This window comes from Chlorocebus sabaeus, chromosome 21, assembly GCF_047675955.1.
Source record: "Chlorocebus sabaeus isolate Y175 chromosome 21, mChlSab1.0.hap1, whole genome shotgun sequence".
In the NCBI taxonomy this organism is placed as follows: Eukaryota; Metazoa; Chordata; class Mammalia; order Primates; family Cercopithecidae; genus Chlorocebus; species Chlorocebus sabaeus.
The window spans coordinates 78,202,674-78,220,569 of record NC_132924.1 but is presented as its reverse complement, the minus strand read 5'-3'; the positions used below and the strand labels follow the sequence as shown (position 1 = coordinate 78,220,569).

The 17,896-nt window shown below is 40.5% G+C and overlaps 1 protein-coding gene across 15 annotated transcripts in view; it reads left to right on the top strand.

Moving 5' to 3' along the window:
• SRPK2 (SRSF protein kinase 2) overlaps nucleotides 1-17,896 on the top strand; it is a 287,057-nt gene that overhangs the window by 231,522 nt on the left and 37,639 nt on the right. For all 15 annotated transcript variants that reach the window (XM_007982492.3, XM_038004326.2, XM_007982496.3 and 12 more), the window contains 3 exons: nucleotides 717-804; nucleotides 1,347-1,434; nucleotides 8,253-8,359. In XM_007982492.3, the coding sequence (XP_007980683.1) occupies nucleotides 717-804; nucleotides 1,347-1,434; nucleotides 8,253-8,359 (283 nt within the window). The remainder of the gene's footprint in view (nucleotides 1-716; nucleotides 805-1,346; nucleotides 1,435-8,252; nucleotides 8,360-17,896) is intronic.

The following is a 17,896-nucleotide window of genomic DNA, read 5'->3' as shown; positions in this document are numbered from 1 at the left end:
TTCTAACTTTTCAAAGCCATGACACATAGTAAGAAGCTTCATTGCTACTCCGCATATATATATATATATACACACATGTATTTTGTGCGTGTATATGTGTGTTCTGAAACAAAAGTGTTAGAGGAGAGTGGTTTTCACTATTAGGTTGGTGAGTAATATTTGTGATAATTCTGGTATTTTTCTAGTCTTGTTTTAATTAGGGAAAAAACAAAACAACAAAGCATAAAAGAGACTGTCTTGACCCATACAACTATTTAATGTGGCCCCACTATTTGAAAAGTACTATTTTAAAGGAAAGCTTATGTTTCTGTTTATTGGATAGATCTCATACAAGTTGAATATCCCTTATCTGAAATGCTTTGAGACCAGAAGTGTTTTGGATTTTGGAATATTTGTGTATATACACAATGACCTTAGAGATGTGACCCAGATCTAAACACAAAATTCATTGTATTTCATATACACCGTATATACATAGCCTGAAGGCAGTTTTATACAACATTTTAAATAATCTTGTGCAATATACAAAGCTTTTACTGAGTTTTGATTGCAGTCAGTGTTGGAATCTTACACTGTGGCGTCATGTCGACACACTCATAATGTTTTAGGTTTTGGGGCATTTTGGATTTTACATTTTCCAATTACGGATACTCAACCTGAATACTAATGATTTCTTTCACTGATAATATAAATACTTTTTTTTTTTTTTTTTAAAGGGGGAAAAGATTTGTTGCAATGAAAGTTGTAAAAAGTGCCCAGCATTATACGGAGACAGCCTTGGATGAAATAAAATTGCTCAAATGTGTAAGTACTTTAAAAATGTGAATGATATAAGAAAATTTAATGACTTAAAATTTTACAGAGAGGTTTTTCTGGGTAATACTAAATTAAAGTCAAGTTTGGCTGGGCATGGTGGCTCATGCCTATAATCTCAGCACTTTGGGAGGCCAAGGTGAGCAGATCACTTGAGGTCAAGAGTTCAAGACGAGCCTGGCAAACATAGTGAAACCCCATCTCTACTAAAAATACAAAAAAATAGCCAGGCATGGTGGTGGGCGTCTGTAATCTCAGCTACTTGGGAGGCTGAGGCATGAGTATCACTTGAACTTGGGAGCAGAGGTTGCAGTGAGCTGAGATTGTACCACTGCACTCCAGACTGGGCTATAGAGCAAGACTCTGTCTCAAAATAAAAAATAAAAATGAAAATAAATCAAGTTTATTCTTTATAACTTTGTGATGATTTTTTATTTTAAAACACACTTGTATTTAAACAGTATTGCTGTTATAGTGGGAAAACGTGCTTTGTCTTAAACTCTGTGTTCTCGCATTCCTTTTTCTTGGCATAGGTTCGAGAAAGTGATCCCAGTGACCCAAACAAAGACATGGTGGTCCAGCTCATTGACGACTTCAAGATTTCAGGCATGAATGGGATACGTATCCTTTACTTCCTGATTTATTTATATTTTTACCTTTTAACAAATGAAAATATTTCAAGCTCCTATAATCTCTGTTTTCTGCTGTATCACCTTCAACATAAACTCTCTAGGAACGCTGTCAAGTATTATAAAGTAGTCCACTTAGGATGGTTTGCATGGCTTTTCGGGGTATTTGGTATAGTAGCATCTTAGAAACTTACTTTTAACACAACAACTTGACTTAATTTTGGTGTGGAATTAATGATTTTTTCCTGTTAATTGTGGTAAAGTTCTTTTGTAGTGGTAAATAAAAGCATACATCAGCAACACTTCTTTGTGTTTTAAACTTTCGAAAACCAGTGCGCAAGGACAATTTGTGTGTGCCCCAGTGGCTGCAAAGCACCATGTGAGAATGGAGCATTGGTTAAGATAAAAGGAAAAGTGCTCTGTAAATGTCCACATCCCAAGGTAGCACTTGACTGCTCTTAGTTCTGAATAGTACTAGTAGTTGCCACATTCTGTTTCCAGAATTATACAACTGAGCCTTTCAAGTAATTGTCCCCAGAGGCTCATTTTTCTGTCAGGTGAATATGGAAACATTTTGGTTTTCTTGATTTTATTCCCAGTTATCTATATTGCAAAAGTTTAGGAAAAGTAAAATGATGCATTTTCTATACTCCTTGATATATCTGAGATAAGCCAGTGCTTGATAGAAAATACCTTTATTGTTTTTCTTTACAAACTTATTGGGAGAAATTTCAAACCTATATGAAAGAGAGAGTATACTGCAGTAAATCGTTGTAAATTTGTCCCTCAAGTTTAATAATTGTCCTGGTCTGGCCATAATTGATCCATCTATCTTTTTTTGCTGAATTATTGTAGAGCAAATCCTAGAAGTCATGTCCTTTTACTTCTATGAATATCTTTGTGAATCTTTGAAAAAATATGAACCTTTAAACATAACCATAAAACTCACCAAAGACATTAACAATTTCTTGATATCGCATCAGGTATCCTTGGTATTGGAGACTTCTTCATTCAGATTTCCTTGGTATTGCAAAAATGAATTTTTAAAGACATATTTGAATCATTTTTAACAATATTGTTTACTCCTAAGTCTGTATTCACTTACTTTAGTTGTTCAGTTTAAGATTAATTTGTTCAATTTACATTTTTATCTTTCTTGTTAGAATATGATACAAAGTATTTGAATTATCCTGACAGAAGTTAGTGACTCTTAATAGAGGAAAGTGTTTCTTGGTCAGCTATAAGTTTAGTTGTTTCTCATGTGTTTTAAAAAGGATGACCTTATTCCTAATGTGTCCGTTCCCTTCTGGTGGGTTCTTGGTCTCACTGACTTCAAGAATGAAGCCGCGGACCTCGCAGTGAGTGTTACAACTCTTAAAGGTGGCGCATCCAGAGTTCTTTGTTCCTCCTGGTGGGTTTGTGGTCTTGCTGACTTCAGGAATGAAGCTGCAAACCCTCGCCGTGAGTGTTACAGCTGTTAAAGTTGGTGCAGACCCAAAGAGTGGGCAGCAACAAGATTTTATTATGAAGAGCAAAAGAACAAAGCTTCCACAACGTGGAAGGGGACTTGAGCAAGTTGTCGCTGCTGGTTTGGGTGGCCAGCTTTTATTCCCTCATTTGTCCCCACCGATGTTCTGCTGGTTGGTCCATTTTACAGAGCGCCAATTGGTCCATTGTACAGAGTGCTGACTGGTGTGTTTACAATCCTTTAGCTAGACACGGAGTGCTGATTGGTGTGTTTTTACAGTTTGCTGATTGGTGTGTTTACAATCCTTTAGACACAGAGCACTGATTCGTGCGTTTTTACAGAGTACTGATTGGTACATTTACAATCCTTTAGCTAGACACAGAGCACTGATTGGTGCGTTTTTACAGAGTGCTGACTGGTGCATTTACAATCCTTTAGCTAGACACAGAGCACTGATTGGTGCGTTTTTACAGAGTGCTGACTGGTGCATTTACAATCCTTTAGCTAGACACAGAGCACTGATTGGTGCATTTACAGTCCAATAGCTAGACAGAAAAGTTCTCCAAGTCTCCACTCGACCCAGGAAGTCCAGCTGGCTTCACCTGTCACTAATACTAGTTGTCTTTGGAAGTGTGTCTAGGAAGAAGACAAGCGAAGGTGTCTCTTGACTTTCCTTTCTTTTTTGAGAATATCAGTTTTGACCATACTACTAAGTTAATGTGGGTGCTTGTTGGTTTTGATGGGGACTCAGGAGGAAGTGAATTAGGATTGTAGAAAGGGTTGGCATGTTATCCTTCTTCTACCTGAGGAGTTGGCAAAGGGTAGCTCCAGGGGGAAGTGACAGAGAGCAAAGTATCCCAAAACCTGTAGCTCAGAGAAGAAAGCAAAAATGAAGAGAAGAGATAATGCCTTCAGTTTCCTGAATACTTTTTCTGCATATGGGTGTTGGATCCTCTGAGATAGCCATTTGTGTGCCTGGGGTAGGCGGTACTTTCGTTTTCCAAGGTTCAAGAAAATTGGACCACTTACTCAGAGGCACATGAATGATGGGTGCTAGGTTGTGTCAATAGCTGTGGTCTTCTGTCTTCTCTCAGATTTTTTGCTCTTTATATCATGTTTGGAACAGATCCACCATTTTGATATTTTACTTTCACAAATGTCAGAAGCCTAAGGATAAGGCTTTTTCCCAGATTTAAACTCCAGAATGACATCCAGTTTATGCATCTACTAAGTCATGATCAACTAGGGAAGCATTTCCTTCACTCCATATATTTGAGAAGGTGTTTATACGAGGGAATGTCACCATGTTCATAGAAAAACTAGATTAAAAGATAAAAATAAAGAACATAAACTTTATTTCTCACATAAGTTTCATCAAGTTCAAGACACTTTTGTATATGATGATACCAGCCATTTAGTTGCCCCTCAAAGAACCAGGGGTCTTAGGAATTTAACCATGTCAGTGCAATCTTTTTTACATTATTAAGTGAGGAAAAATGGGTGCCCTTTTTAAGATTAGGAAACAAAAATTAGGAGTAGCCAAATAAGGATTATAAGGTGGATTTCTAATGAGTTTCCACTGAAACTCTTAACAAAATTGCTCTCATTTGATGAGAGGAATGAACAGGAACATTTATATGGTGGAGAAGGACTCCCAGTAGAAGTTTTCTCAGGTATTTTCCTGCTAAAGCATTCGCTGACATTCTCAAAAAACTCTCTTAATAAGCAGGTGTTATCGTTCTTTGGTTCTCCATAAAGTCAACAAGCAACATGCCTCAGCATACCAAAAAACCATTGCAGTGTCCTTTCCTCTTCACTAGTCCACTTGTGCTTTGACTGGACCACTGCCACCTCCTGGTAGTCATTGCTTTGATTGTGCTTTGTCTTCAGGATCATACTGTAGAACCATGTTTTATGTCCTGTTACAGTCCTTTGAAGAAATGCTTCAGGATCTTGATCCTACCTGTTTAAAATTTCCATTGAAAGCTCTGCTCTTGTCTTGATCTGGGAACAGTGATTTTGGCATCCATTGAGTGGAAAGTTTGCTCAACTTCAATTTTCAATTAGAATTGCGTAAGTTGAACCAGTCATGATGTCTGTGGTGTTGGCTGTTGTTTGCTCTGTCATCTGTCCTTTTCAATTAGGGTGCAGACTTTTTTTTTCTTGAGATGAAATTTTGCTCTTGTTGCCCAGGCTGGAGTGCAATGGTGCAATCTTGGCTCACCACAACCTCCGCCTCCCAGGTTCAAGAGATTCTCCTGCCTCAGCCTCCCGAGTAGCTGGGATTACAGGCATGTGCCACTACACCTGGCTAATTTTATATTTTTATTTTAATTTTTTTTAGAGACGGGATTTCTCCATGTTGGTCAGGCTGGTCTCGAATTCCCGGCCTCAGGTGATCTGCCCGCCTCAGCCTCCCAAAGTGTTGGGAGTACAGGTGTGAGTCACCACGCCCAGCCGCAAACTTTTTCCACACAAATTGATGCGAATGGTCTGCCACTGCAGGCTTCATCTTCAACATTATCTCATCTCTTCTTAAAACGGGTTTTTGACTTGAAAACTGCCGATTTCTTTGAGATATTGTCCCCTTAAACTTACCATAAAGTATCAGTGATTTCACTCAAGCTTCATCATAACTTTGATGTTTGTTATTGCTTCGATTTTAGAATTCATGTTGCTCTGGTAGAGGCTTTTTTCAAACTGGTATGTTATCTTGTGAGTGCCTCAAACTAGATCCTGTTCAGATATGTTAACAAACTAGTATGAGTTTATTTTGGTGCAAAAAATTTTTTGAAATCTATGTATATACACATATATACACAAAATACACATTTTCCATAAACTTTTTGAAAATCCCTCATATTTCTTTTAGAAATTCATCTTGAGTATACTAGGACGTACCAGTGGCTGCTAATGTTACCTCATTCTTTTTCTCCAGTTAATTTCTGCTAACTCCTGAGTATATTTTTCCCTTTAGATAGATAAATCGGTAAGTAGATAGCGGCAGAGCAGTCACTTCTTCTGTGTCCAACCTGCAGGGTCGTTCGTGGGACAGCTAACAGAACATTTCTTTGGAGAAACTACTTAATTCGTGGGTAAATAGAGGTTTTTGAAATACACATTCTAGTGGGTATTTTTACTCTGAAGCAAAATGCTAAGTAATCATCATAGTCCAGATGTGCCAGTGCTTTGAGAAGACTTAGATTATGTTTTGGATATCCTGGGCCTCGCCCTATGCCTGCTGCTAAATTTAGTCCTTAACTAATCTGCCATTTTTGTAATGATCCTGGGAAATAGTAAGAAACTTCTGGCTTTAGATTATCTGCGCATAAATCTGTAGCGCTTACATCCTTCAACACGATAGAAAGATTTTTCTCTTTTTCACTAAAAATATTTAAAATAATACTGTTTTAATGTAGCATATTCAGTTATTATAGTTGATCAAATCAACTACTTTTTTGATTCTAAAGTCAACTGTAAGACTCCAGGGATGAACAAAATGTTCTCAAAAGGTTTCAGAGCCATTTGAAATCTTCCTGTATAAATGATATGAATATATAATGAAATTGGAGGTGTCGTAGTTGTGAAGGCTGAAATACCTGTTTTTTAAAAAAATTAAGCTGGGGCCAAGTGTGGTGGCTCACGCCTGTAATCCCAGCACTTTGGGAGGCCAAAGTGGGCAGATCACTTGACGTCAGGAGTTAGACCAGCCTGACCAACATGTTGAAACCCTGTTTCTACTAAAACTAGAAAAATCAGCTGGGCATGGTGGCACACGCCTATAATCCCAGCTATTCGAGAGGCCGAGGTAGGAGAATCACTTGAACCCGGGAGGTAGAAGTTGCAGTGAGCTGAGATCGCGCCACTGCACTCCAGCCTGGGTGACAGCCTGTGTCTCAAAAAAAAAAATTAAGCTGGTCATGGTGGTTTTTACCTGTAGTACTGACTACTTGGGAAGCTAAGGCAAGAGAATACCTTTAGCCCAGGAGTTCTAGTCCAGCCAGTGCAGCATAATGAGACCTTGTCTTTTTAAGAAAAGAAAATCCAGATTCCTGAGATGTTGTTGTTATAGATTAAGTCTTAATACCATGTCTTAAATATGGTGATCATACATTCTTAACACCTGCCTATAGTATTAAAATTGATCTAGTTGTATAATGTAAGGTATTATTAAAGGAAAAGATTAAATAGGTCTTAACCGTGTTTACTAAATTTTTATTTTATAATTTGTTTTAAGTAGCTTATCAAGTAGAAATTTAGGCAGGCAGTTAGGACACTTAAGATACTGAAGCTCTGTATTTGTTTCTTGTCAGTTCCTAGGAGGTTTCAGTTTTGCCTTTTTCATTAGGCCGATTTCCAGGAAGTGTGCTGAGATGGGTGAGAGTGCAGCTCAGTGTAGGCTTCAGTAGTGTGGCTCAGCCACCTGGCACTTTCTAAGTGCATTCTACACCTAGAAAGTGCCATGTCCTCATGCCTACAGTGGGGTTAATTACATTATTGCCTAAGGTTGTTTGGAGTACATGTGAAATAATACATGACACAGAGTAAGTACACTTAGCCCTTTGTATCTGCGGGTTCCCCATTCATAGATTTAATAAACCTTGGATGAAAAACATTTGGGAAACACCAGTAAAAAGTAATAGAAATTAAGAAATAGAGTATAACAACTATTTACAGAGCGTATACATTGTATTAGGTATTATAAGTAATCTAGACATGATGTAAAGTATATGGGCTGGGCGCGGTGGCTCACGCCTGTAATCCCAGCACTTTGGGAACCCAAGTCGGGCGGATCATGAAGTCAGGAGATTGAGACCATCCTGGCTAACATAGTGAAACCCCGTCTCTACTAAAATTACAAAAAATTAGCTGAGCGTCGTGGCGGGCACCTGTAGTTTCAGATACTTGGGAGACTCAAGCAGGAGAATGGCGTGAACCCAGGAGGCAGAGCTTGCAGTGAGCTGAGATCGTGCCACTGCGCTCCTGGGCGACAGAGCGAGAGTCCGTCTCAAAAAAAATAAAAATAAAGTATATGGAAGGATGTGAATAGGTTATATGTATATACACCAGTTTACTGAAGAGGTGAGCATGTGTGGATTTTGGTATCCGAGAGCAGTCCTGGAACCAGTTACCTGAGATACTGGGAAACCACTGTGCTTAGTAATGTCAGTGCTTGTTATTTAAGTGAGACACAATGTTTGCTCACTTTTGGTATTATTGATAGTTTTGATGTTGTATTTTATAGAGTAGTAAGTGCTTTGCAAGTGACACAATGATGCTGCTTTCGGTAACTGCCTCACTCCAGGCAGTGCATCCACAAACAATCCTTAACTGTGTCCCAGATGTCTGTATGGTCTTCGAAGTGCTTGGCCACCATCTCCTCAAGTGGATCATCAAATCCAACTATCAAGGCCTCCCAGTACGTTGTGTGAAGAGTATCATTCGACAGGTGAGGCTTTTGACGCAGCCCCTAGGCCCTAGTACCTTATTGGCTAGGCTTTCAACATGATTGCTGTTTACGAATATGTACATATATTACATATGTATCAGTGCATAATATATGTAATATATGTATTACATATATATCAGTGCATAACATTTTGAACTGTTACTAAGTCAGTATTTAATGACATTTTTTATTGTGAAGGGAGAAATATGTAATTGTCAGGCATACGTTTTTGCATGTCATTTTTTTTTTTTTAAGGTATGTGACATGGTACAATCAAGTTGTTTTTGTTCAATATCTTTACTAAAAAAATCCCACTTAATTCATTAGGAAGTAATTTAGAAGAAATAACTTACTGGGTTTATTTACTAAGTATCCTTGGATGGAGAGTGAGTAATAGATAATTGAAGAGTTGTGTACAAACTTTCAGTTATAAAGTGGTTAAATTCTGGGGATCTAATAGCGTGATGACTATAGTTAACATTACTGTATTGTACACTTAGAATTTGTTAACAGAGTAGATCTTGAATGTTCTCATCATGTACACACACACAGAGTCTATATTATTGTCATACTGGATTAGGTTAATTAGCTGTTTGTGGTAATTTCACAGTGTACACATATTTCAAGACATGTACACTACTAATATATTCAGTTTTTATTGTCAGTTGTACCTCAGTAAAGCTGTGGAAAAAATGGAAATGTTTAACTCATGTAGAAATAACTGTATTAGATGTGTGTTTTGTTCAGTTGCCCTGCCAGAAGAAAACCCTCAAGTAGGGTCAGGCTTAGAGATGATGCTCTAGTAAACATCTGTAGAATGAAAGTATGCATGGATGGAAGAATTCCTCCTAATTAGCAGTGTTTGCCCATTCCAGTTTTCTGCATGGAATCAGTATGTATTCTTCTTATTGCCCATAAAAATTTTGAAGTTTAAATTTGTGTAGTAAAAGCATCTTTGATATTTCTGTTGAATTTGTATACAGATAACTTTGTTTAGGCTACCTGTATGTTCATCTCTTCACTTTTTCCTTTTGTATGGACCTTTTTGTTTTTTTCTGGAGATGGAGTCTCGCTCTGTCACCCAGCCTGGAGTGCAGTGATGCAATCTCAGCTCACTGCAGCCTCCTGAGTAGCTGGGGCTATAGGTGCCTGCCAGCACACCCAGCTAATTTTTATAGTTTTAGTAGAGACAGGGTTTCACCATGTTGCCCAGGGTGGTCTCAAACTCCTGAGCTCAGGCAGTCTGCCTGCCTCTGCCTTCTGAAGTGCTGGGATTATAGGCATGAACCACTGCGCCCAGCCTTGTACGGAAAATTGGCAGCTTATTCTGTAACACTACCGATGTTACTTGAGAAGAGGGCTGGAGAGAGAAAAGTTCACTACAGTGTCTTCTATGTCAGTTGGATTGAGGTGCTTCTATATAGTATTATGCTAGGTTTACATGTGGGCCTAGATTTGTGGCTAACTTTTGTTTAGTACTGAATCTGTTTGCCCTTAGCTTTCAAATAGTAGCATTTTTATTCATTATTTCGACAGGCTAATATCTCAAATGAACAACTTTAATGTAGAAGAGGTTATGTGGTGAGGGTAGAAATTAGATGTTAACTGGAATTGTTTGATCCCCAGATAAGACTACTGTATTATTTGTAACATTTAGCAGCAACTCTAAACTCTTTAAAAAAACAAACAAACAAAACAAAACTATATTGTTAAAACTTGGAAAGAATCTCCTAATTATTTTTAATAAATTTTGAAAATATTAAAGGAATTACATATTCTAGCAAATACTGAATAGTTTCAGAAATAGCTGCCTGCATGTATTTCCCGCAGGCTCCATCATTTCCCAGAACCTCGTGCTTTCAGAGTGGCCTGCTGTTGCCTTAAGTGACTGACAACACCACCACCCTTTAGGCTTAGTGTGTAAGAAGGTGAATTTGTCCAGGCGCGGTGGCTGACACCTGTAATCCCAGCACTTTGGGAGGCTGAGGCGGGCGGATCATGGCAACCTGGCCAGTATGGTGAAACCCCGTCTCTACTGAAAACACAAAAATTAGCCAGGCATGGTGGCACGCACCTGTAATCCCAGCTACTCGCAGGCTGAGGCAGGAGAATTGCTTGAACCTGGGAGGTGGAGGTTGCAGTGAGCCGAGATCATGCCACTGCACTCCAGCCTGGGCAACAGAGCAAGACTCCATCTCAAAAAAACAAAAATGGTGAATTCACAGATAAGCCATTGATGTTTATCTTATCTTCCAGAGAAGAAAAACAAAATCTAGCCTTAGCAAGTTGAAAGAGTCTGTAAGTTGAAAGACGAAAATCTGAGGTTCAGTGGAACCTCAGTGCATCCTTGTTGAATGAACCGAAGATTAAATAAGTTAACGTGTGTTCTTCATTTTGTTTTTGTTTTTCGAGACAGGGTCTTGCTCTGTTACCCAGCTGGAGTGCAGTGGTCAATCACAGCTCACTGCAGCCTCGGCCTCCTGGGCTCAAGTGATCCTCCCACCTCAGCCTCCCTAGTAGCTGGGACTGCAGGCATGCACCACCATGCCAGCTAATTTTTATTTTTTTTGTAGAGATGGGGTCTCATTGTATTGCTCAGGCTGGTCTCTTGAGGCCACTCCTGGACTCAAGCAGTCTTCCCACCTCAGCCTCCCAAAGTTGCTAGGATTATACCACACCTGACCAATGCATGTGTTATCCTCACTGAAATTCATGTACCCTGTTTTTTGTGGAAATTTAGAAAGAGCTCTTGTATTATTTCTTTAGTTCAGAAAAATTCATGCTGAAAATTTGATCCTGTAATGTGGTCTGTACTTTGTTCTTATATGCAGTGTTAATGGGATTTGGTTTGGTTTTGGTTTTTTGTGTGTGAATCCATCTTTATTTAAGAAAAATATTATGGAATCTGGATTTTTTTTCCCTTAAGCTTAAGCAGAACTTTCAGTGTAGTAAGTTGTTCAAGAAATTACATATCCCAGTTAATAATCTACTTACCTGAGGTTTCCCTTCACCCCCTTTGATTCAGCCTGTGTTTTCAGTGTTTCTTTCTCCTGGGTGGTACTAGGAAGATTTTTTATTGCAGACTGACACAGTTACATCATTTACCAGAACAAGCCAGAGCAGGCCAATTTTCTTAGTATTTTCTTAGTATGCTTTCACTGTAGACCTTCTTCTTAAGAGTCAGGGATAGCTGACCAGGTTCCAGTCATTCCCTTTACTCTATCACTTGCTGTGCTTCCCCAGGAACCCACCTGTTGAGCTCTCCTTTGCCATGTGTTTTTCTCTTGATGTTCTTTGTATTTCATTTGCTGTCCTCCTTAGTTCAGGGCCTTATCACCTCCAGCCAGTACCTTTTCACAAGCTTCTCTTGGCTCTCTGTGCATACAGCCCGTCCAATTCCTGGTCCCTGTTATGGTTTATTCTCCTTTCTATTGCAAGTAAAACCTTGCTTTAATGACTCATATTCCCATTTAGAATCCTTTAGTGGCTTCCCATTGCCTGGTTGCTAAAGCTTTATGTTCTTGGCCTTCATGAAGCAATATATGGAGTTATTAAGAGCTTGGGTTTGGAATCAGATAGACTCTAATTTCACCAAAGGTCTTTGGCCAAGTTACCTAACTTCTGCAAACCACAATTTCATCATCAGTAAAAGTGGTAAAAATAATGATACCAGCCAGGCGTGGTGGCTCATCCCTGTAATCCCAGCACTTTGGAAGGTTGAAGTGGGAGGATTGCTTGAGACCAGGAGTTCAAGACCAACCTGGGCAACATTACAAGACCCTGTCTCTACAAAACAAAATTTAAAAATTAGCCGGGTATGGTGGCATGCACCTGTGGTCCCAGCTACTTGGGAGGCTGAGGTCGGAGGATCACTTGAGCCCAAGTGGTCAAGACTGCAGTGAGCCGTGATGGTGCCACTGCACTCTAGCCTGTGTGACAGAACAAGACTGTCTCTTCAAAAACAAACAAAAAAAATGGTACCTTCCTCATTAGTTTATTGTAAAGCTGTAATGAGAGATAGTACTGCTAGTAGTAGCAAATAGTTAATTCGGTGGTTACTATGTGCCAAGTATAATTTGAGTACTTTGCATAGTTGAGTTCCTCACAGTAACCCTGTGATTCACAGTAACCTTGTGAAATGGATGTTATTACTTTCCTGATTTCATCAAGTGGAAACAGAAGTCCAGAGAGGTTAAGTAACTTGCCCCTAGTTAGGAAGTCGCTTAAAAAGTGCTGAGTGGTGGAGCAGGGATTCAAACCTAGATAGTCTGGCTTCAGAGCTCATGGATTTACCATTTTGGCTGTTATATAATGAGTTTTATGTAATAAACTTATTATGAGCCTGTAGTAAGTTTGGAATTGCACTGGGCCTATGTCCGGTAGAAGTTAAGTCACTTTTCTTTCTGGGAACCTGTTTAAGATCTAATGTCATCTGGTATCAGCCTGTATTTCCCCTTGCAGACAAAAAGTGATGTCCCTTAGGTACCCTATTTCCCTCTGGAATCTACCAGCTTACATTTTTTGTGAGTATTCAAAGATGTCCCAAACATTTATAATATGCAGATTTAGCAGAATTTTTATTCGTAAATGTTTACTGATTTTATTTTGTAGGTAGTTACAGAAAGTACTTAATGGTAATCATCTTGACCCCTAAATGGCACCTTGCCATTTTTTATCTCCACGTCTTTGATCGTTTCTTTTGTCCTAGGCTGCCAGAAATGCCATCCTTGTCTACCCACATTTTTAAGACTCAGCCAGAATCCCACCATTGTGACAAAGGCTTCTCACAGTGCCCGGTTAAGAGGGGATATGCCTTCCCTCCTTGAAATACCTTCAGCTCGCATTTGGTGCCATAACTGCTTGTAGGCCACATACCAACCCTAGCTCTGCTGACACTTCAGACAAGCTAATTTTAATTGTGGGAGACTTTCCTGTGCATTGTAGGATGTTTAGCAGCGTCCCTGGCATCTACCCTTCAGATGCCAGTATCAGCTATCACCATCCCTGGTTGTGGCAATCAAAAATGTCTCTGAACTTTGCCAGTTTTCCTCTCATTGAGAACCACTGGGATAAGAGAAAGTGTAAGGTGTATGTGCTTTGGTGACAGACTTAGCATCGTAGCTTTGGCACTTCAATCTTGTACTCCTGATCAAGTTACTTAGCCTCTGTGAGCCTGTTTCCTCATTTGTAAACTCAAAATAGTAATGCATAATTTGTGGTTTGATTGTGGAGATTAAGAATAAGGGGGCCGGGTGTGGTGGCTCACGCCTGTAATCCCTGCACTTTGGGAGGCCGAGGGGGTGGATCACCTGTGGTCAGGAGTTCAAGACTGCCTGGCCAACATGGTGAAACCTTGTCTCTACTAAAAATATAAAAATTAGCTGGGAGTGGTGGCATGTACCTGTAGTTCCAGCTACTTGGGAGGCTGAGGCAAGAGAATCGCTTGAACATTGGAGGTGGAGGCTGCAGTGAGCCGAGATCGTGCCATTGCACTCCAGCCTGGGCGACAATAGCGAAATTCTGTCTCAAAACAAACAGACAAACAAGAATAAGGATGGGCCAGGTGCAGTGTCTCACGCCTGTAATCCCAGCACTTTGGGAGGCCAAGGCAGGCAGATCATGAGGTCAGGAGTTCTAGACCAGCCTGACCGATATGGTGAAACCCCATCTCTACTAAAAACACAAAAATTAGCTGGGTTTGGTGGCACGTAACTGTAGTCCCAGCTACTTGGGAGGCTGAGGCAGGAGAATCACTTGAACCCAGGAGGTGGAGGTTGCAGTGAGCTAAGATTGCACCACTGCACTCCAGCCTAAGTGACACAGTGAGAATCTGTCTCAAAAAAAAAAAGTAAGTGTGGACTTCTAAAGCATCCATCATAGTAACACAAAGTAGCCATCTTGTCTCCTAAACTCCAGGATCATGTATTGTGAGTTTCACATCTCTTTGTGTCTTCCTTTATATATTAGGCGGCCAAGAAGTATCTTGGTTAATTGTCTTTCCTTAAATGAAGGAAAAAGCATGTTTCCCTTATTCTTTAGAAAATGGCCGATCTTTCTGTGATTTAAAGGGCTGACAGATAAATACTACCACTTGTTTATTTCTCAAAAGTAATGATGGAATTGGATCAATTGCTTTTTCTGGGTTTTCTATACGCTATTGTCAATCCTCTGATCAGTTCTTAGCTGTCCCCATGTAGCCATGGTGACTGTGCTGTGGCAGAAGGAGGCCATCCTGGCGGCTTCTGGTGATGACCCAGTGCTATGTGCAGCCCACTCCCAGGCCTGTCTGGTGGCTGCTTCTCTGGCCTTACCCATGGAGTCTTGTGACTGTTTGTGCACCTTACTATTTTTTTTAAGTCACTGTATTGAGGTCTATTTTATGTCCACCTCTTATTTTTTTCTAACACTGAAAAAAATGTTTGTGTTGTCATTATTTGTAGTACATTAAAAGATAGACCTCGGGTGATGGTTTCTTTAAAATTCTTTGGCAGTCTTTAAAAGTGGCTTTGACTTTCTTGTGTAGTTGAAAAGGTAGCTGGCATTTTACTTAAAGAGATTATGGTTTAGTTCATTGCTCTTTACAGAAACCTTGTAAGAACATGGCTGCTTGCCATTAGTTAAATGAAGCTTGCCAAGGGCAAGGCTCGCATTTTGGTGATTTTGCTACATTGGTGAAAAAACTAGCAATTATAGCTGTAGCCCAGGATTTTAAAATTATATTATTACTCTTTCTGTTATCATGATTGTAACTACCACTTACTGTGTTCTTTCGGGCACTGACTGTTTTAAGTTCTTTATTTGTATCATGGTATTTAGTCCTTACCACGACCTTATGAGGCCAGTGGTGTTACTATCTTCACTCTACCTAAGATGTTGCACAGTGGGGATAAGAATCTTCCTCTGAGTCCCATAGTTATTGTGGTGGATCCAGATGGTGTAGTTCCAGAATCCATGCTCTTACCTGCAGGGTAGTGTAAAATGTCCTACATAGAAAGATTGAGATGATTTTAAATTGTAATATGTCAGTGAAAAGTGTGCATTTTTGTCTCTGTGGTAAATGGTTTCCTTGTGCCTTAATAGTAGAGCTAGTAATCAGATTGTTCAAAAGTACAGCCATTAGGCCAGGCGCTGTGGCTCATGCCTGTAATCCCAGCACTTTGGGAGGGCAAGGCGGGCGGACTACCTGAGCTCAAGAGTTTGAGACCAGCCAGGGCAACACAGGGAAACCCTGTCTCTACTAAAACTTAGCCGAGCGTGGCGGCGCGCGCCTGTAGTCCCAGCTACTCAAGAGGCTGAGGCAGGAATTGCTTGAACCCAGGATATGGAGGTTGCAGTGAGCCGAGATTGTGTCACTGCTGTTCTTCAGCCTGGGCGACAGAGAGACTCTGTCTCCAAACAAACAAAAAAAGTACAGCTATTAGATTTTATGAAGTAGCTATTATAATATGTAACCAGATGAGACATTTAAAACCCAGTGTTTTTCCAGACCTCTCCCTTTGGGGTGCAACCTTCGAGTATGCCAAGAGTCATGGTGGTGCCCCGCAGGTCCTCCCACCTGTATCATGTATTATTGGCTGATTTTGTCTACACTTAGTATTTATTTACCATTTTAATTCTTTCAGTGGCCCTGTTTATCAGTAAATTTTATTATGATTGAACCAGTATTGTTCAAGTTCAGACCAGAAGCTTTCATGTCAGTTTGGTAAACATTTTTATATTACTGGGTTTGTTCAGCGTGGTAGTGCACATAATGCTGTATTGACTTGGAATTTCTCCTCAGGATGTTGAGCCCTCGACTCAGGAAATATGGTGAGGTGGCTCCGTTTCAAGGGACTAAGCTGCTTTCCTGACCCATTGCTTTGTGCAGTCCCAGTGCTGGGCACAGCAGCTTTAACTTTCTTTCTGATGACATTCAGAAGTACAGCTGCTGGATTTTCTCATGAATTCTCACCAGTTAGAGATAGAAAGAAAAAGGAGCAGAGAATATTTCAGGACAATGTGGGTAAGGATGCCGTCCCCTGGATTTTTGGTTTGAGCATGTCTCTGGCTCTTGTCCTCTTTTATTGTAACAAGTATTTCCAAGCTCCTCCGTTGAGTTTAACATCTTGGTTTTCACAGGCAGTTGGTGGGACCTGCCTTGTCTGTTTTACTCTGGAAGGGAAATCTAGTGGAAGCCTCAGCGTTTCCAGCAGGAAACTTCTAGGCTTGCGGAGAGCCCCTCTGGTGTCCTCCACACCCACAAGTAATTAATATCCTCAATGAAAAACTCCTACTTGGGGTTGCCTCCTTCCTCTGCCAGCCCATCTGGCTGCCCACGTGGGTTTCTCTGGGCACTTCATTAGGTTCTATTACCCACAGAGTAGGAGGAGACAGTCTCCCTGCCCTGTGTCCTTTGTTCAGGTGTGGGAGGAAGAAAGTCCCCCACTTATCACCAGTAGCGGAGCATAATTCGGAAAGTTGCTCTCATTCTCTTTCTTTTTACAGTTCAGAATTTTGGGGGAAGCTTTGCTGTCTGGGCTGTGAGCAAGGCCAGGGAGACAGTCTTGAGAGGAGTCTCCACATTATGCTTGACTCTTCCCCCACTTATCTACAAGATTACAGGACCTATTTCAATCAAGTTGTGGTGGAGAGGAGCAGATTTGTGTTGTGAAGACTGGTAATAGATGGTATCTGACACAGACGTTGATGTACAGAGAGAAAGCTTTGAGACCATTTTAACCAAGCCCCTTATTTTGAAGATGAATTTGAGGTTCAGGGAAAAGAAGGAACCTTCTCTGAGCCTGTAGCTAGTTAATTTGGAACAGGACTTGGGGCTTCTAGCTCCCAGCCCTAGATTTGGCCTTCTTTTCTGCACTGCTGCTGAAGTCAAAGTCTGACTTTACCCAGAGAAACCTGGCACTTGTTCCTCATGTGTGTGAACAGGCTTCCTGAGTGGGATGATTGAGAGTCATGTCCCTGGCCCATCTGGGCTTAGGTTGAGCTCAACTTCCCTGGCAGCCAAAGGATCGCTGCTGCCTCCTGCTGGCACCAAGTATTAAGGTTTCTTGTTTGTTTTTGAGATGGAGTCTCACTGTATCGCCCAGGCTGGAGTGCAGTGGCGCGATCTCGGTTCACGGCAACCTCTGCCTCCTGGGTTCAAGTGATTCTTGTGCCTCAGATTCCTGAAGAGCTGGGATTACAGGCCTGAACCACCACACCCAGCTAATTTTTGTATTTTTAGTACAGTCCGGGTTTCATCATGTTGGCCAGGATGGACTGGATTTCCTGACGTTGTGATCTGCCCATTTCGGCCTCCCAAAGTGCTGGGATTACAGACATCAGTCACTGTGCCCAGCCGTATTAAGGTTTTTAGGCAAGAAAGATGAACATACTGTGATTTGACAAGTAAAAGCAACAGAGGGAAGAATTAGTAAAGACTTAACTCTGTCAGATTTTGCAAGGGGAGATCTATCCTTGGGGATGAAACACGATTCCTTTTTGTTTTGTGTTTTTTGTTTTTCCCATTGTCACAGTTTTCCTATATAAATAATTGTAGGA